This window comes from Taudactylus pleione, unplaced genomic scaffold, assembly GCF_031769625.1.
Source record: "Taudactylus pleione unplaced genomic scaffold, aTauple2 ptg000199l, whole genome shotgun sequence".
Lineage (NCBI taxonomy): Eukaryota > Metazoa > Chordata > Amphibia > Anura > Myobatrachidae > Taudactylus > Taudactylus pleione.
In genome coordinates this window covers 2,607,083-2,628,258 of record NW_028284601.1, presented here as the reverse complement: position 1 = coordinate 2,628,258, position 21,176 = coordinate 2,607,083, and the positions used below count along the sequence as shown (strand labels likewise).

The following is a 21,176-nucleotide window of genomic DNA, read 5'->3' as shown; positions in this document are numbered from 1 at the left end:
CCCACTTCCTGTGTGTAACCCTACTGAAATATACTGAACTTTTGCATATACATTATTGAATGTTACAAAGTCGTTTTTTGCATTGTGCAACTTGTATTTCAGGTTTAGTGACCTGTTAACAGGTTCTTTAACAGGAAAACAAGTTATGCTTTACACTTAGAAAATGGGGCTTATTCAATTGGGTGCGAGAATAGCAATAGGTTTTTCCTGTAGGTGCGGGTTTTTTGCTATTCAATTAGGTGCGTGGTTTTTTTTTTTGCGCGCTGGGAGGTTTTTATCCTCGCACCTGCAGAGCAAGTGTGATTTTTCGTAAAATCGTTAATTTTAGGAAAAATCAGTGGGACTTGCTCTGGCACCCCAGCGGCACCTCCCCTTAGGACTAATTAAGCAATTGGAAGTTTCCAATTATCTTAATTAATCCTTAATTACTCACCTTCCGAAGCAGTGTCTTCTTCATCCAGCGTCGGGAGCCGGCTCTTCTGCAGCAGGGTGAGTATGTCAGTGTGTGTGGTGTTTGTGTGTATGAGTGTGTGTGTGACCCCCCCACTCCCCACTGCCAGTGTGGCCCCCCCCCGGAATGGACGCTGGGAGAACTACACCTCCCAGCAGCCCTTGCCCCTCCCACCAGTCCCTGGAGCCTCCCAGGAGCACCCGGGACTCCCACCAGCTCCCTCTCCAGTAAGAAGAGAGAGGGGAAGCCACCGGGAGCCACGTTAGGCCACTGGAGACCCCCAGCCAGGTAGGTGAAGATTTTTTTTTTTTTTAATTTATGTGGCGCAGGGTTTTCAGAGCTGAAAACCCTGCGACCACTATCTTTTGAATTGAATACCGCAGGTTTTGGGGGCGCGCATACTCGCAGAATTCAAAAATTGGGCGCAAGGTTTTTTCCTCGCTAAACCTCATGCCCAATTGTATATGCCCCAATATGTTTATGGAGGTTTATTTCAAAACGCTGTAGGTCGCTATCTAGAACACCATCCCTAGGCTGCAGACGCATACTGTCATATCCTTTGTATAATAGAAACATAATAAACACAATTTGCCTAACTGTAAAACTCAGAACTCTATTTATCCCCCAAAAAGTAAAAAACTAAAAGGCAAGTACCTTTGCTTGCTGACAGTAGATATAGTATATCACAAAGCCACATGGTTATATAATACATAATTATCACTTCGCGCCCATTGTTATACTCATGTTATGCACACTCACCCTCACATATACACCCCATTTCTACTCTGGCGCTTATGAAGTGAGCAGAACACAACTGGTTTTCACAAGCTTTAATTGCAGTATAGGAAGATGGTTAGCTCCTACAGAAGGAGACAGATCATCAGGTCATCACACCTTTGGGGATTATACTAGCCCCAGGAGAGTGTACAGGAGGGTCAGTCTCTCTCTCTCTCTCTCTCTTAGCTACATTTGCAGTAATAGGAAGAGATGGAATCATCCCAGTCTCCAAGCAGTCCCTTCTTGACTTCTGCCAGACGTGGTTGGGCCCCACTGCTGAACTTCTTGGTGACACCATCCTTAGGTATCTTGGACCACACGGTGAGCTCACATCGGGTTCCCACCACCAATGAGGAAATGCGGTTGAGCCATTTCAATGAGATATAGGGCACGTCGTCCCCTGCCTTGATATCCAGGTAATCTCCGCCACAGCATTTGTCATAGTATACACTGCTATCTGCATATACCCGGGCACACAGCTTGTTACCTTCTTCATCAATGAGATCAGCAGGTAGGGGACAGAGCCCCATGGACAGGGCGGCCAGCAGTGGCAGGATACAGAGACTCAGGGGTTTCATGGCTGAATGATAAGCGGCAGGATGTGGAGGAGATTTTATATGCCGTTATGGAACTGAAGAAGGGGGGGTTTTTGGCACAGAGTGGGCGCACCTGCTGCAGGTCGCCCACAGAGTTCCACAGCTGTAGCGAAGGTTAATACCAGATCCATGCCACCTGATAGATATTTTGGAATATGTGATACACAACGTGACTTGATATTTGGCAGAAAATGAAAGCGATTACGGATCAATGCCAACATTTCTGCATAGCATTGCTAAGCACAGAACATGGCATAATACTCTGCATGGCTATTTACCTTGATATATTCAACTACACCCAGATTACTCTCCCGCCGTGCATACATTTGCAGAACACAATGGTGGCATCATGTGTGGTTTGCACAGGCTGACGGAGGAGGTGATTACTGGCACACCAGTGTTCTTCCATCTGCAGAGCTGTGAGAATACAAGATTTCATGTAGCAGAGCTGGTCTACTTCAATGGTGGGAAAGCGGATGGAGGACACATCTGGAGATCTGTATACCTCTTAGGTGGAGTCCAAGCAACATAATAAACACACACAGAAATAACACATAATAAAACAACCAACATGTCCTATTTACTGTACGCTAAGCTTAACTGAGCAGCAAATTAGGACAAAGCCAGAAGGTGATTTAATGGGAGGAGGTTGGACGTTGTGAAATTTACAGTTTAGTGCAGAGCATTATGTGCACAGAGGGGAACTTTCATGTGCGCTGGTAGGAGCAGTAAGGCGGGCGGGTTCTGTGTTGTGTAAAGGGCCCCCTGTGTAAATGACTTTGTCTGGATCCACTGAAACAAATGTGTCAGTTAAAATGAGAATTCAGCTGAGAGGCAACTGTCAATGTATATATATGAAACACAGAAATATTTCATTTCCACAGTCTGATGAAACACATGGAGCCCCTGTGAGGCCTGTGGAGACACTCATGTAACTTGTTAGGCCACTGTTTCACTTCCTGCAGGGCTTCCATGGCTGCATACCAGGAAAAAACTTTCTCAGTCCCACCCTGCTCCTCAATAGTTCCCCCAGCAACCCTGAAGACTTCCCCCATTTCCCCTGTGCCCTCTGCTCCATGTGAAGCCTCCCGGTTCCCTCTACCCCTCTTACATACAGTTAGCTCCGCCCCATGTAACTAACAATATACAAAGAACACCTAGTCTAACCTGAAACATTTAAGAAGGGGATCTGACCATCTTGTACAAGGCGACTGTAACACCTTGGGGTGTCCTTTATGCCAGAGCAAACTGCTAGGCATATTTACCTATCCTCCCGGAATGTCCAGAAGACTTCCATTCTTTTGGGCAGTCTCCTGGACCCCCGGACAGTGTGTGGATCTCCTGTATCCTGCCCACTTCATAGTGAAGTGGGCAGGATGTGTAGTGTAATGGCAGGAATTGCGGGTTCGTGGTGAGGGGTAGGGCCAGACTGCCCATCTGGCACTTATGGAAAATGCCAGAAAGGCCGGTGGCCAGATGGGCTGGTCCGGTCGCAAACCCTCCCGACATGCTCGGCCGGAGATACTGAAAGAAGGGGGCGTGCAGCGAGGCCACGCTTCAGTGACTTTCGACATCCCCCACTTTCGACGAGGCCATGCCCCTTTTCGGCGCGCACACAGGGGTAATGCAGGGGCACTACCAGGGCTGCTTAGCAGCCCCAGTCCCTCCCTGGTGAGGGGCCAATGTGATGCAATTCAATTACAATTGTTTCATTTTGGCCCCACCCCCTCCTGTAATTTGCTGCATTATACCATGATACCCCCAGACTGGCCAACTGCAACTCATCTCCGGGCTTCTCCCAGAGGGGAATTACATACAGTAAAGTCGGCAAATATGCTATTAGGATATTGAGGGGCCTAGTCATCATACCTAAAATGGCCCATTAACCATGCGTAAATGCCATTTTCTGCATATGTAGGTTACCGGGCCATTCATCACCAGGGTTCCGATAGGAACACCTGATATTCAGCAAACTTCGATATTCAGCAAGCCCCCGATGATGAATAGGCCCCTGAGACTGGTTCTGGCATTTCATCAATTCGTTCTTCCCTTTCTCCACCTCTCTGTAGTTACAAAAATTAAAAAAATAATAAAAATTAATGAAATATTAAATAAGATTAAAAAGATGCACTTGGGGTCTCACTCGTATTTAAATGGACTTCCTATGGTTGTCAGTTATACCACTTTTACACCTAAATTCCGGGTCTGACCCGGAGTTGGAACAGGGTTTTAGCCGGCACCGACCCAGGACATTCCCGAGTCGGCGCCGTTCACACCGGAGTCGGCTCTGCATAGACCCGGCTTTTCCGGCGTTGAAGTGGACGCTTGGAGATGACATCATCTCCAAGTGCCACTGAAGCCGGACCAATCGGCCAGCATGCAGCGCGGTCCAGGTCATCGTGACCCGCAGCGCGCAGTTCACACTGCAGGGTTTCACGTGTTACTCCCGTGTTAAATCCTGCAAGTTACCTGGGTTGGATTTCCGAGTCGCTCGACCCAGTGATCCAGCCCTCTCCCCTTTTACACCAAGGAGCTACCCTGGTTAACGCTGCAATAACCCGGGTTTTTGCTCCGGTGTAAAAGGGGTATTAGTGACAAGATGTTAAACAGGTTTTCTACTCCGTATTCATATTATCATTTAATTGTCAATAATATATAATTCGATCTATATGTTTCTTCCCCACTGCTTATAATTAATAATATCAATCACACTCTCACTTAATTGTTTAGTATCTCTATGTGGCAGAGTTATTGATGGATTCTGCAGATTAATTAAATAGGTGCAAGTACTGTATATTAGCCTGCCTGCACTGTCATTTACTCCTACTTTGAATCGTCATCCAGGTTCAGGCGAGGACAATGTAAAAAAATTGCAGCAGGTGTACTTCAGGGTCCAGTCTACAACCTGTGTAATATAAAGACCAATGCACCCTGTGCAGTAATTATATATATATATATATATATATATATATATATATTCTATATTTATTAAGACATGCAAAAAGACATAGGCCCTGATTCAGAGGCGCTCGCTCTGAATCAGGACGGGCTGTTTTTTTTTCCCACCGTCCTCCAGGCCGCTTGCTAAGCTGTGGGTGACCACCCACAGGTTTTGCGGGCGGCCTGGCAATGGTCGCGATTATCGCGACCATCGGCCTTGCGGCGAGACTTTTGTGGTAGGGTCTCGTCCACCGCAAGCCCCAGTGAACTTCCTGGTCTAAGGAACGCCTCCGTTTGTCCAACCACCCCCCCCGCACGCCTACAAAACGGGGCGAGCTGTCAATCACAATCGACAGCCGCCCCATCTTGTAGTGAGTCCCGCAGTCCCGTGCGCACTGCCTGGCCATCGACCCGCTTGCAAGAGCTATGCGCTCACGAGCGGGTCTGAATCAGGCCCATAGACAATACAGACATTTCACATCTGAAGCAAAGCGTAACAAAAAATGCTAGTTACTTTCTGAGAGTTATGGCTATGCAGTAATTTATTACAGACTAGTTGGGATACCCTGTGTTGCCCGGGTTGAAGAATGGACCTTGAAGTATATCTGCAGCCTTCATTTTTTATATTGGAAATGAGTAACTGTCAGTGCAGGTGCAGTGTGACAGTTGATCCTCCGACTCACTGCTCTTCCGTTGGAGCTCTGCCTGCCCCTCCAAATATCAGCCTGTGCCTTCAGATCAGTACAGTTTCATCCTGAGTGAATTTGCTTAAACAAAAATTCAAATCAGGGACTCCACAGTCTACTTGGAGGGCACCATGTAGACCTCCATGGCACTAATGGATTTCAAACATAGCCAAAACCTAATCCTGGTCAAACTACACCACCATGCTAAATTTGTTGAGTTGTACGGTAAACAAGATTTTATATTCTCACAGCGATCCCTGTAATAATATCCTGTAATGTACAATAGGGCTTGCAATATTCCATGTATCACATTGATTGTTCAGAATTTTGAATAATACTAGAGCAGTGGTCGCCAACCTTAATTGGAATGTGAGCTAGTCAAGAAAAATGAAACCTCCTGAAGAGCTACAGTACTAACATTTGTGAAAAAAAAAAATCTGGCTAATAACTAAATAATGAAACATCATTTGATGAAAATGAAAACAATTTTCATAGAACACAACAATGCATTTAATTAATACAGTGATATTGTTGTACATTTCACTTTTAAGTACCGGCTCCAAGGAGGTAGGCTGGGGCGTCTTAAGAGAGGAGGGGGCATTCCCCGTGGCGGGCTCCTTCCTCTCTCCCCGGCGGCCAGCAGCCGACTGACGTGGCTGGCCGGCCACCGCAGAGTCAGTAGACTCTGGGCAGTAGAGGCGGCGGGCATTTTCCGGTGTTCTGTGCAGCACTGACACCCGATGTGGGACCACGGACAAGTGAGTTTTAGATAATATGGGTGCAGGGTGTGCGGTGCGGGGCCCCTCTGGACCCAGGGGCCCATGTGCACCACACACCCTGCACCCATTATAGATACGCCTCTGGAGGTAAATGCAGTCGACTCCTGTGATGTCCAGAGGGTGTCCATCACGTATTGTGTTGCCCTATGGAAATCACCTGATGCGCTTCCTCAATGCTCCACCCACGGCTTTGTCAGAGGTTACTTCCTCCTAGTTGACTCAGCTGTGCTGCAGCTAGGAGAGCTACCCAAATTACGGCCACGAGCTACTGGTAGCTAGTGTGCTATGGGTTGGAGACCACTGTATTAGAGAGAGAGATTATAGATCTTATATTAACGCTCCTGGTAAAAAAAATAATCACCATTTGTTTTTATTTATTAGGTAGACTTTATTATAAGTCCTGTAGTAAGCTATAAACAAATGCTGGGGAGGATGGCCATCTAGTGGCGTTTTATAATATTGCTAGTGAGAGAAACCACATACAGTATGCTTAACATCAGTCAGTCGCATGCAGAGTTAAGCGTAAACTGCATCTATTTGTAAACATAAAATGCGCTTTAACAAAAAGCACATTTTTGCCAACTATTCAGAGCTGGTTGCAAATGCGTGGTGCATCCAGCTTGGAATACATACTTCAGCAGACAACAGAAGCAGATGCACCGGAATACAACAGGTGTGACTTCACAGCAATAACAAAAATGCTTTCAAATCCGTATACTATGCATATGCATTACATTACCTGGTCAGACACTGTATTTCAAAAGTTATAAAGTCACAGTGAGCATGTAACATGAAAATCAAACAAAATCCTAATACAGTAAAGAGCAGTAGCCTTCCTCTTCAAGCTGATTAGGAAACATGTTTTATTACTGCATATCAATTGCTCATTTATTGTGATCAATTAATATTTCTATTTTTGGTACTCAGCATGGAATGCATCCTGCGTACCAAAACAAGGAAAACACATTGGTTGTATTTTGGTCCCCATCTACATGCCCCCTCCCATCCAAATCAAAGCCCCTTTAATAATATCCAAGGGATAGATGCCATTGAAGGTAGTGGGGAGGAGAAATGTTTATTATGCAGTATTTTTCGTATTCCTGCCTGTTACCTCCTATGATCAGCAATCTTTTCACCTCATGATGGTAATTGGTACGCCTGAATACATACTTGATGCTCTTTTCTGATAGATTCCATAGGTTGTGTCACGACCATTCCTAGCATTGATTCTGACATATCGCCACCAGAGATATAACCAATTTTACGGCTAGCTGATTAATAATTGTCATCATCATGGATGGCATTGGCAAGAAATGCAAAAGCAGAAGTAATACCATCATCCCCACACAATGCAGAACTGTAAAAGGCAGGTGGTTCTCAGTCATGTTCTAGATGGGACCCCCTGGCAGCCCATTTGCATTATTTATACCCTCAACATTTGCAAAGCCAAAAATGTAACGTAATTGCTATTAGACAAAATGTTTATGTGGCACTATTTTTGAAAGCAATAAGGGCCATATCAAATTACACGTGAAAAGCAGCAAAAGTGCAACAAGTTTTTGCACGTGCGATCTTTTCACTCAAAAATGCGTATTGTGCAATCCTATTCCCAAAGTTTTTGCACGTGCGAATTCTCCATAGACAAAAACCGGCAAAAAGTTTTCACCATCTCAGAGCAGTTGAAAAGTTGTGCAGAATCTCTATTTTGGACAAAAAATTTGGGGACTTGGTTCTGAACCCCTTGGGCACCCCACCCCCCATGACAAATTAGTCAAAAAACATTTTTTAATTAGCATAATTTGGCCAATAATTACATGTCATTTTTGGAGTGAAAAAATTAACGTAGTTGGAAAATTGGTTTAAAGTACTGGGTCTGTTTTTTAAGGGGGCTGTGTTGATAGGACGTGTATTTTAAACTTTGCAGGTGGCTGCATCAGGTGTATTTTTTTTTTTTTTAAATGTAAAAGTGCACTTTTATGACACAAAAATTTACTTGGACCCATTTTTATGTACCCGTAATTTAACTGCAGCATTTATTTTGGCAAAAAAAACTTGCTTTCTATCATGTTTCCACTGTTACACAAAAATGCATATAACGGCCATTTGACACAATTTAAGAACCCAAGATACTTTTATTAGGTTCACTAATACACTTCTATATTGATTTCCTATGTCAGTTAGCCTTTTTATGGGGTACAGACAGAATTACCCAAATTCAGGTGTACTTTTTGCAGGTTAGACTTTCGTGCAAATGTGTTTTTGCATCTATTGTAATAGGATAGTGCGAAAAACTGGAGCGCGCATAGACAATAGATGCAGGAGCGTCTTAAGAGAGGAGGCCCATGTGCACTCCCTGTGCGGGACCCCCTCCTCTCTCCCCGTTGGCCGGCAGCCGACTGACGCGGCTAGCCAGCCACCGGAGCCTTAGTAGACTCCGGGCACTAGAGTGTGCCCGGAGTCTACTGCTCATGCTCAGAACGCCGGAAAATGGGCGTGGCGGCCATTTTATGGTGTTCTGAGCAGCGCAGACACGCGACATGGGACCACGGACAGGTAAGTCTAAAATAATATGGGTGCAGTGTGTGCGGTGCGGGGCCCCCCTGGACCAGAGGGACCCATGTGCCCCGCACACACTGCACCCATTATAGATACGCCACTGAATAGATGCCAAATTATCGCACCAAAAGTCCTGAAGTGTGAAAACTTCTCCGACATAAAGTTTTCGCTTTATCGCGTCTAATTGGATATGGCCGTAAATATGCTATAATTATTTTTTTTTTACATATTGACACTTTAATAGAAGAAATTGTATATTTGTCACATAATACAATATATGAAAAATTAAAATAGACAATAATGCTATAGTCTACAAATACCTTCTGTTACATGGGTACAGGGACAGGCTTATTCATTTTGTTAGCAGGGTCCTACTCTGATGCATGATGATAAAGATGCCTAGAACGCTGCTTTCCATATGTGTCTAATTATCATCTGGATGTCCTGCCCCTCCACTTCCCATTACAACAGTTTTTTCTTTTTTTAAGTAACCCTGAATGTCACAGCGATTACCCCTGGGGGTGCTAGTTCCCCAGGTTGAGAACCACTAGTAAAGGGGGGGACTCAGAAAATCTATAAATTATGTAATAGAAATGGGGAGGATTACTGATGGTGACATGTTTTCTCTTTTTTATGCATGTTTTCTATCGAACCACACTGCTGTAATTGTTTGTCTAGACACACACCAGGAGACACTAGCATCCCAGACTTCCATAGTCTTGGTATTTGCAATGCATATACTATTGGCAGATGCCTACAAGCTGGTAGGTGCATAGCGGATTTGAAGAAAACAGGATACAGGTGATAGAAAATGAACAGCAGTCAATATGATAAGGTATCAATCCCTCTTGGGCAAAGTACTGTACATCCGTACAGCACTTTGATGCTCCAATAACACAATGATAGTCTTGGGCACATGTAGACTATTTTATAGAGCTAATTAAAGAAGTCTTGCACCTGCAGTCTAGACAACCTGACCTTTAAGTTTGATGAGTAACATTCACTCAGACATGTGATGTTTATTCAGATTGAGTCATGAACACACAGTTAAGAGACAGCCTGTAGCGTTTAACCATGTCAAAATATACCACACATAAAAGCTAACGGAAACCTTCAAAGTGGGGGGTCTCTAATATGGTGTGTGGGGTGGAAGGTACATTTTAATTTTGGTTTCATGGAATGTGTTTTTTTTTTAAATCACCTATTAAATACCAAAAGAGTATCCCTTCTCACCTAAAAAAAACTATGCCCTTTTTTGCTGCCATGTGCACTATTTGTTGTTGTTGTTCTAAAAACTTTGCCCTGATATTTCCTTCCCCCGGGAAACTCACTGGCAGACGGGTGAAAAAGCCAAAATTTGTGCTCCATGGTTGGACAAATGTATAGCTACATCTTACCTCACCAAGTAAAGAGTTGTCGACATATTGTTTAAAGGAGGCTTACCATATACAATCTTGAATCAAGTATTGGCTAGAGAAGGCAAATATATTATTTTGGATGTGGAGATCCTACATTCTCATTACACTCTGGTTAATATTTATGCACTTAACGCAGACTCTCTGGACTGTTGTGGCTCGGTGGTGCACTTTCTGCAACGGAGAGATTCTTTGGTGCTTGAAAGCGATTTTAACACAGTCCTTGACTCTCTTCTAGACACATTACCTCCTGCCAGCAGGACCTCTTCTCCAGCTTGGAGATCCCTTCCCACCCTTTAGAATGCACTCCACCTGACGGACCTTTGGCGGATTCTTAACCTCTCTGACAAAATTTATACTTACCATTCCTTGGTACATAGGTCATTGTCACATATAGATTATGTTTTAGTATCTGATGTTTTAGTAAATTGACTCTACCATGTACAGGCTGCCGAATTACTGACAGAGGTGCAGTGTTAAAGAATCCATAGGTTTCTCATGATCTCTGATCATGCCCTTCTATCTGTTACACTTTCCTTCCCTACCTCCTCCTACAGGGGTCGCTTGTGGTGTGTTCCGGCTTATCTGGCTGCTTCTGATGATTTTAAAGATTTTCTCACGGCTCGTTGGTCAGACTTCATAGACCAGAATAAAGAATACTTGGACAATCCAATACTCCTTTGGGAATTATCGAAACAGTACTTCGGGGTCATATAATCGGTTATGTCGCAAAGCACAATCGGGAAGCGGAAATTCCCTTTACTGCCTTGTGATACACTATGTCACAAGCTTTTGCAGCGTAAGCCTCTGATCCCCCATGATGCTCACTTGTCCCTTTATAAACAGGCTCGGCAGATGCTAGACAGTTTTTTCATTATCCCAAGCCCAAAAACAATTTGTGGATATTCAAACATATATTAACGCCAAGCTGCAACAAAGCAGGTCGCCTCTCGGGTAATATGGCTAGATCTTGGAAGACATGTAATCATTTCCCATCCAATAACTCAGGCTCTCTTCACTAACTAGCAGGTCTTTTACCCTGATTTATATTCTCCCTCCCAGATTGACATTGATCAGCAATGTGCTTTATTACAAGACACTTGTTTACCCAGGTGAACATGGGAGCAGCAAGACTGGTTCAGTTTGGATAAAACGGAACAGGAACTTCATGATACCATGAAATTACCTCTTCCATAAAGCACCTGGACCAAATGATCTGTTGGGTGAGTACCATAAATGTATCAAAGGATACGTCTACTCGCTTTATTTGGAAGTAGGGAGACCTCCTTGGCTAGCACAATCCTACTACCCAAGCTTGGAAAGGCCCACTCTTGCTTGGCTCCTGTCAGCCAATTACTGTGCTAAACTCAGATTTAAAAATTCCATAAATAAATAATGACTAACAGACTGAAGCATGTTTTGCCGAGCCTGTTAATGGAGCCTCAACTAGTATTTGTCATGGATAGTCACTCAGAGGCATCCAAATCATGCTAGGGGCAGTGGTGGCCTCCTCGCAGAACTCCTCCACTCAAAATAAGCACAATACATTTGATACAGTTTGTTGATCCCACCTTGTTGATGTCTTGAGCATTGAGAGTTCATAAAACATATTAGTTTTTTTTGCACCAACCCTACCACCTTGTTACTGTTGTCTGATCTTAACGGTAAGAAAATCACACTGGAAAGAGGAATTTATCAGGGTGTCCCCTCTTTTCCCTCCTCTTTAGTCTTGCCCTTGATCCGCTATTGCATATTTTGAAACAATGGACTACATTTCGGGGAATCTGATTGGGTGCAAAGGAGATTGCGGCTTTTGCTGTAAATCTTCTTTATGTAACATCTCCTGATCAAATGCTGCCTTTGATTATGGATAGGATTCCGCGGTAAGGTGGCATCTCTGGCTTGGTCATCAAGGTGTGCAAAGCTATGACCATATACTTGATATAGATATAGATCACAAACAGCAGCCAGCCCAGCACTCACAACCCATGCATGTACAGTTAGCAGGCCCGGCGACAGGGGGGGGGACTAGGGCCCCTGAGGTTGTAGGGAGCCCCGAAGAGAGGCCCACAGGTAATACTTCCCTTGATCACTACCTGCACTGCTGCATGATCAGCAGTGCACAGGTGGGTACAGGCCGGGCCCGTACGAAGAGTCTGTACTAATGTAGCTTTATTGCACCATTGCAATAATTTATTTTGTTTATTGCAGTGCAGTGCATGACATCAGCCAGCATCTGGCACTGCTAGCAGACAGTAGAGGAGCTACGTCATAGTAAGTATTGGGACTGCAGGGACACTGGAGGGACACTGACAGGGGGCTGGCAGCAGGGACACTGACAGGGGGCTGGACACTGGAGGGACACTGACAGGGGGCTGGCTGCAGGGACACTGACAGGGGGCTGGACACTGGGGGGACAATGACGGGGGGCTGGACACTGGAGGAACACTGACAGGGGGCTGGACACTGGAGGGACACTGACAGGGGGCTGGCTGCAGGGACACTGACAGGGGGCTGGCTGTAGGGACTCTGGGATGGTGGGCCCCTAAAAAATGTGTGTATCGGGCCCCATGATTTCTGTTGCCGGCCCTGACAGTTAGCGGACTGCACATGCGCAGTAGCGCGATGGCTCCTGGGAAGTGAATGTAAATTGATATATACAGATAGCTGGATGTGTGTGTGTATGGTAAAAAAACATATCCCAACATAAATTGTATTTTATGTTTTATTAAAAAATTTACAAAATTATCTCTACGTGGCTCTACCAGTGAGCATCCAACATTAATTATTATAAATAGAAAAATAATATAATAATAATAATAATAATAATAATAATAATAATAATAATAATAATAATAATAAATAAATACAAATAAATATTACCACAAAAATAAAAATGTATATACAATTTTGGTGCAAGGGTTATGAAAGCACAATGTGAGGTTCTTCCCCTTGATACTTTCCCAGAGGTATCACCATAGTAATATTAGAGGAATATGGAGATGTTCTTAAGGCAGAGTCTTTGCTTTAAGTGCATTTTTCTTATGTTTCCCCCGTCCCCTGTGCTTCTTTGGAACTGGTCTTTTCTTGTGGAGCTGAGAGTCCTTTTTCCGTGACCTATTCTCTTTTGGCTTCCCATGAATCAGGGAACGCAGGTCCTCATCTAAGATCCAGACCAGGTTTAGAAGGACATCTTCCTGTAGACATTCTGCAGACACCTAGTAGCGTAAATAAATAGTATGTTGGAATTTGGTGGAATCAGTTTCAACGTAACTTCTCAATCTTACGGGTGTTTTCTGCTAGATTTAGAATTGTTAGGTGCATTGGTTTCCCAGGACAGTCTATTTTTGTGAATAGAAAAATGTTTGTAAGCATCACCACCATTACCGGGAGTTTGCGTAGCCTACTGTTTGGCAGCTGAGCCGTAGAGGATCCTAGACATTTACACTTCACAATAACAGCATTTACAGGTGACTGGGACAGGAAGTGGATGAACTGACTTTTTTGAATAATTTAATTCTTTGAGGTCAACTCAATTTAGTGCGAGCTGGGTCCTGTGAGCTGTTCTCATGGCACCGCAAAGTGCATTTGCAATTCAACCCGACTCGTTTTGCTGTTTCTGCAATTTGCATTTTTTTGTATCCACCCCCTGGTTAAAACGTATAACTGTTGGGTGCAGAACTTGTGGTATACCCACCCTAATGAATAATCACGTACTTGGAGGGTTTTAAATAGCATAATTTGGCCACTAAAAATTTTAATTCTAAGGTAAATTTGACTAAAAAGACTCAATAATGGGTTAAAGGATGTGGGACAGGTATGTGGAAGTGTAAATTATGTGGGACAGGTATGTGGGGTGTATATAATGTGGGACAGGTATGTGGGGTATAAATAATGTGGGACAGGTATGTGGGGTGTAAATGATGTGGGACAGGTATGAGGAGGTGTAAATGATGAGGGACAGGTATGTAGAGGTGTAAATTATGTGTAGCAGGAACGTGGAGATGTAAATGATGTGGGGCAGGAACATGGAGGTGTAAATAATGTGGGGCAGGAACATGGAGGTGTAAATAATGTGGGACAGGTATGTAGAGGTGTAAATAAGGTGGGACAGGTATGTGGAGGTGTAAATGATGTGGGACAGATATGTAGAGGTGTATATGATGTGGGACAGGTATGTGGAGGTGTAAATTATGTGTAGCAGGATCGTGGAGATGTAAATGATGTGTAGCAGGAACATGGAGGTGTAAATAATGTGGGACAGGTATGTGGAGGTGTAAATGATGTGGGACAGGTATGTGGAGGTGTAAATTATGTGGGACAAGTATGTTGAGGTGTAAATTATGTAGGACAAGTAAGGGAAGGGGTAAATGATGTGGGACAGGTACGAAGAGGTGTTAATGATGTGTGAAAGGTATAGGGAGGTGTATATGATGTGGGACAGGTATGTGGATGTCTGAATGATGTTGGACAGGTATGTGGAGGTGTAAATAATGTGGGACAGGTGTGTGGAGGTGTAAATGATGTGGGACAGGTATGTGGAGGTGTAAATGACATGGGACAGGTATGTGGAGGTGTAAATGATGTGGGACAGGTATGTGGAGGTGTAAATAAGGTGGGACAGGTATGTGGAGGTGTAAATGATGTGGGACAAGTATGTAGAGGTGTAAATAATGTTGGACAGGTATGTGGACGTGTAAGTGATGTGGGACAGGTATGTGGAGGTGTAAATGATGTGGGACAAGTATGTAGAGGTGTAAATTATGTGGGACAGGTATGTGGAGGTGTAAATGATGTGGGACAGGTATGTGGAAGTGTAAATGATGTGGGACAGGTATGTGGAGGTGTAAATAAGGTGGGACAGGTATGTGGAAGTGTAAATGATGTGGGACAGGTATGTGGAGGTGTAAATAAGGTGGGACAGGTATGTGGAGGTGTAAATGATGTGGGACAAGTATGTAGAGGTGTAAATGATGTGGGACAGATAAGTGGAGGGGTAAATGATGCGGGACTGGTACGAAGAGGTGTTATTGATGTGTGAAAGGTATAGGGAGGTGTATATGATGTGGGACAGGTATGTGGATGTCTTAATGATGTTGGACAGGTATGTGGAGGTGTAAATTATGTTGGACAGGTATGTGGAGGTGTAAATGTTGTGGGACGGGTATGGGGCGGTGTAAATAATGTGGGACAGGTATGTGGAGGTGCAAATTATATGGGACAAGTATGTGGAGGTGTAAATGACGTGGGACAGGTATGTGGAGGTGTAAATGATGTGGGACAGGTATGTGGAGGTGTAAATGATGTGGGACAGGTATGTGGAGGTGTAAATGATGTGGGACAGGTCTTTGGAGGTGTAAATGATGTGGGACAGGTCTTTGGAGGTGTAAATGATGTGGGGACAGGTATGTGGAGGTGTAAATGATGTGGGACAGGTATGTGGAGGTGTAAATGATGTGGGACAGGTATGTGGAGTAGGGATGTGCAGGCTCGGATAGGTTCGAGTTTGCACGTTGAGTTCGGATTTTTCCCTCCAAAAAAATGAAACTCAGAAAGAGGCAAAACGTCATCTTGCATGGACGAACATCATCATTCCTGGACAAAAGTCCAGCTTTATCCAGAGTGTCTACCTCTGAATCACCCCTCAGCTTCTTCAGTACATCCCAATCTACAGGCAATGTTTGACTACAGAAATGGCATGGCGGTATGCTTGGTTATGTGCACCAGCCGGTAATGTGTGTGACTGAAATGCCCAAACACACTTTCTGGTAATGCAGAAACTCTGCACAAATTGGCCCCAGCCAGAACAGAATGTGTTGAACCTGGCCCCGTTAGGCAGCAGCACTAACATCTGTGCCAGTATCTACCTTAGCCACCTTCATGATCTTCTCTATACAAACTTTCCTATGCTGTCTACCTCAGCCCATGTCTTGTGTCTCCCATGGGAACTTACCTTCTCTGTGTATCTGGCCATATGACTCAGGCACGCCTCCACCTCCGGGGATTTTGTCATCTCCTAAAAATACAAAACAATAAAATGAGCCATGTCAGGCAACAAAAATCACCTCGGTAGGGGTATTATAGGGCCTGATTTAGAGGTGGATGGATGTAGAATATGTTCTACATCTGTGCATGGTCCGAGACGCGATGCCCTTGTGTCCCGATCGTTACCGCTGGGGATGCAGATCAGAATAGCATGGAAATCCATGCATTTCCAATAGGGCGGCTGACGTCGGCAGGAATGTCGGGGGTGTGCCGGTGTCAGGGACTGTGTTGAAAGATGCAGTTCCACTGACACCGCTAGACAAATTCCCTTGGCCTTTCAGAGCATCCAAAGGGTTTCTCAGAAGTCCTAGGTATGGCCGATGTCGAGACGCTATAGCATATACGCCCACCACTCATTCAGGCCCATAGTCTACTGTATAGATCCCAAATAAATACCCCATGACACCTTCTTGAAAGTTACAATGTTGTTACTTACACATGTGGACAGATCCGTCTGGATAATGGAGAAAGTTTCCAGATTTTGTCTCACCAGACTGGTCATTGTCATATTTTCCAGGACTGTTACAGCCAGTGATACCCTGAGCTGTGTGAGGGCCAGTCTGTCATTGCCCTGAGAGGAGAGAGGTGAATGGTGAGTACACAGCACAGAGTGACAGGGGACCTCCCAGTATCCTGAGAGGAGACTGATAGATGGCGATAATGGGACCAGTAACATTAGAGAACGGAGCTGAACAGGGCGGGAAGAAATGAAGTCAAGTTTACTCTGCCATGGTCCCAACATTTCCTACAGCAAAGCAGCCCCCATATGCAAAACATTCCGGAGCTCGGCCCCTGAAGATGGCGTTAGCCTATAATAGCCTATTTAACATATACACATTACAATTAAAATGGCAATTTGTGATGAGTCTGGTCCTAAAAATGATAAAATAATTATTTTGGGAAAATGTATAACTTTCACAGCAATTTCCCCTGATTGTAAGTATAACGTTTATTTTCAGATAACATAGATTACACTAAATCACTATTTATTATAGGTGGGAGAAGATTAACATATCAGGGAATAATTAAGTTAAGGATAAAATCGGGGGTGAAGACGACCAAAACTAATACCGGTAAATCGCAGTTTGGAAACTTCTTCAGACGAAGCCCGTGGTGGCAACTGGGGTTGTTTTCTTTCATTTCCTTTGGGAACAGAGGTTCAAGAATTAGTAGCGGTAATACTACATGTCCTCCTATAGATATTGTCCCATATGGTCTCTAAATACACAGGACCTAATTCAGAGTCGGTCGTTGCGGCCGCACGGTTGTAAGGTAAAAGGGGCCGGATATGCAAATGAAGCGCTCGCAAGTTGTGTCATTAAGATGGGATCGTTAGCTGGACGAGCGAGGGGAGGATGCGGCCGTAAGACTAAAAATACGCCCCCTTCTCGTTCGCATTACACATCATCTCCGGGCATATAAGGATTAATCGAGACCATCGGGAACCATCGGAGTTGCTCGTAGAGCTTAAGGTTGACTATACCCTCTCTTAAGCACTACGATCTAGTCAGTGTAAAAACCACCCATGTCACATGTGCCATGACACTACTTAGTTAATTATGCACTCCCATAAAACGCCATTTGCATAGTCAGGCACGCCTGCGTTCGGATCTCCACTACCCCGTTAACAAGCACCTTCCCCTGTTACCACCCACAAATGCCTCATCCTGTCACTCAAACTAACGACCTGGCTGTGTTCAAGGAGAGAGCAATTTCTGATCGTAATAGCAAGTTTGAAAACGCGCATTTCGAATTTTACGCATTCGCAGTTTAGCGTACGACCGGGTGGCTGCAACGACCGACTCTGAATGAGGTCCACATTCCTTATATAATAATAATAATAATAATAATAATAATAATTATAATATTGTTATTAATATAGCACTTTTCTCCCAGCAGGACTCGAAGTGCTTTACATTTCAATTTAAAACACACACACAAAAAAAAAAAAAAACAGAATAGAGAAACATTAGTGAAATACGTGAGCACCCAGGTGAGTCCTGCGTCTGATTTTGAAGCATTCTAGAGTGGAGGCCTCTCGAACTGTGCTGGGGAATAAGTACCATAAAGTCAGAGACGCAAATATAAAAGCTCGAACCCCAGATGAGTTCGGCGAGATTCTAGGTACTGCTAATAGTCCTTCATCTACAGATCGCGGTAATCAAGTGGGTCAGGAATGAATTAGTGGACTTTTCAGCTACTTTGGTCCCTGGTTATGTAGGACTTTAAAAGTCAGTAAGCTAATGTTTTCCTCTCCCAGCTGTTCAGCCTCCATATCACTATCACCTCCCATTGATGCTGAAATCTAGAATATATACAGATCCCACCATCCACTAACACCCAGCGACCACTCTGCCATCTGTACTTACATTTATATTCTGCAACTCCTTCACCTGTGACATAGTGCTGGGAGGTATAGATTTATGTCTGTGTATGTGACAGTGTGTCCGCACTGGGTGTCCTGTCGTGGTGTCCTGGGAGAAGGTATAGTACAGCAACGTGACCGCCAGTATCCTGATAGTGACATCCATTCCTGCACAAGAAGAAGGACAATCTCATGCATAATGTCATATTATATATACACATACAGGTGCTACTAAACATTACATATATGAATGCAGCTATTCCTAATAAGTATACATGTAATATGGATTATTTACATACAAAAATGTATTTTTTTTTAAATAAACATATTACAGTCCCAGTATAATGTACAGTATATTATACACAGTAGAAGATTCTCACCTGCTGGCTTATACTGTGCCTCTTCAGTGCTGGTCTCAGGTCTATCTCTGGTCTTCCCATCTTTCCTCCTTTATATTTCATTCTCCAGGAGTGAAATTTCTTAAGTTTTCTGATCACTTTTCTTTCCTCTAGAATACAAGTGACAGCAGCGCTGGGAACTCCTATACAGCTTTCACTTTCCTACCTGTACAGGTGAGACGGTGATGTTAGGTAACTCAGACACACAGCAGGCACCTCCCTCCTGTTACAGGTCAGACTCCTGCACATACCAAGGATTCCTCACCTCATGCTACAGGAAAGTGATGAGAGAGTGAGAACAGAGACAGCACTTGCTGGGAACTTTTAAAGAACTTTAATTTTCCTTCCCAACCTGCTGTGGAGATGATGTACGAGCAACATTGGGGAAGATGTAATATGAGTATTTAAATAACCACCAGTCTTTAGAAGTGGTGACAGTCTTACCTGCCTCTAGACTAAGAAAAATAAATTGGATTGGGTACGGGATCCCGGCAGTCAGAATACTGACAGAGTTTCCATAAGTATTCTAACCCTATCTCCTAACCCACCTTTCCTGCTACCTAACCCTAACCCTCCCGCAGCCTTACCCTAATCTTCCCCTCTAGCAGTCTAACCCTTCCCCTAGTGCCTAACCCATACATATATATATAATATATATATGTATATATATATATATATATATATATATATATATACATACATACAGCTGTAATTGACAGGTTTCCTGTTTCAGATATCTGGTAGTTGGGGTTAGTGCTGGGTCTCAGGTTCCTTTCACAGTTCTGTGTATCAGTGTTGGCCTTCAGCTCACAGGTCCTGGGTTCCTGTTTCCTATCTAGCTTACTGCTGTTTTCAGTTTTGTAGTTGTATCTTTTGCATTCCAAATAATGGGTGCCAGCTCTAGGGTCTGGAGATGAGTTCTCCACAATCGGTTCCAGTCCTTACTGCTACTGATTTCCATTCATACTCTGGCTCCATATCTATTCAGAGATTCCATCCTTACTCCAAGTGCTATTCTGGCCCTGGTGGCTTCATGCACTGAAATCTCATAAAATCTCCCAGTTTTAGATTTGTCCCTGCCTGGATCTGAAACTACAGGCTCCCGTGACAGTTTGTTCTGACCCATGGATCCTACATGGGAACCCAAAGGACATATACTGTCCAGATATTAACTGAACATATGGAGAGACAAGAAAACAACCAACTGCAAGTAATGAGATTATTACAAGACCAATTAACACGGATGGATTCTTTATAGGTATCTCTGAACTTGTATCCGCAGGAGGCAATCGGGAAGCCGACTGCCTAAATACCGGCAGCCGGCTTCCCAACTGTCTTATCCCGGCATGGGTGAAATGCCGGGCGTCTACATATAGACGCCCGCATTTCCCCGACACTGGGAGACCGGCGCCCGGCATCACGATCGTACTGATGCCGGGCGCCGCGAGCGGACAGCCGCGGGGGGGGGGGAGGGTTCGGTTTAGGGCTCCCGGGGGGGACTTAGGGTTAGGCACCCCCCCGGGAGAGTTAGGGTTAGGCTAGGGGGAGGGAGGGTTAGGGTTAGGCACCCCCGGGGGGGACTTAGGGTTAGGCACCCCCCGGGGGACTTAGGTTTAGGCAGCGGGGAAGGGGGTGGTTAGGGTTAGGCACTTAGAGGGGGGATTAGGCTTAGGCACTTGGGGGGGAAGTTAGGGTTAGGCACCCCTAAGGAGGGTTAGGGTTAGGGGGGTTAGGTTAGTGGATACTTACCTATCCACGATCGGGATTTCCAGCGCTGTCGGGCTTCCGCTACGTCGCACTCTGCTTCTGTCGGGCTGCCGCTGACAGGAATCGAACCGCCGGCCATGCAGCTGACGGTATTTCATACCAATTCCGTATCCGCATGGTCAAATTCACCACCTCCTCCATCCAGACTTCTCCCCATGCCGACCAAATATGCTGGGGATCCTAAGAGTTACAGAGGGTTCCTCAACCTGTGTAGCATACACTTTGAGTTACAGCCCCCAAATTTTCCTAAAGCACATACCAAAACAGCGTATATCATCTCACTGTTGTCGGGGCAAACCCAGGCATGGGCATCACCTCTCTTGTAGAGATCAGATCCAATTCTGTCTAACATTAGTGAATTCCTGTCCACTTTTCAGAAGATATTTAATGAGCCTGGAAGA

At 44.5% G+C, this 21,176-nt stretch overlaps 2 protein-coding genes across 2 annotated transcripts; both read right to left on the bottom strand.

The window, feature by feature from the left end:
• Window positions 1-1,410: 1,410 nt before the first annotated feature.
• Window positions 1,411-1,806, bottom strand: LOC148518696 (syncollin-like). Its single transcript, XM_088477147.1, has one exon. It carries the CDS (start codon window positions 1,804-1,806, stop codon window positions 1,411-1,413), a length of 396 nt encoding a protein of 131 aa, XP_088333273.1.
• An 11,402-nt stretch (window positions 1,807-13,208) lies between these two features.
• LOC148518695 (uncharacterized) lies at window positions 13,209-19,042 on the bottom strand. Its single transcript, XM_088477136.1, has 6 exons — window positions 18,991-19,042; window positions 18,615-18,778; window positions 17,317-17,388; window positions 16,682-16,816; window positions 16,154-16,216; window positions 13,209-13,418 (listed from the first exon to the last, which is right to left on the bottom strand). Exons 2-6 carry the CDS (start codon window positions 18,774-18,776, stop codon window positions 13,209-13,211), a joined length of 642 nt encoding a protein of 213 aa, XP_088333262.1. The 5' UTR covers window positions 18,777-18,778; window positions 18,991-19,042.
• Between the last annotated feature and the right edge of the window lie 2,134 nt (window positions 19,043-21,176).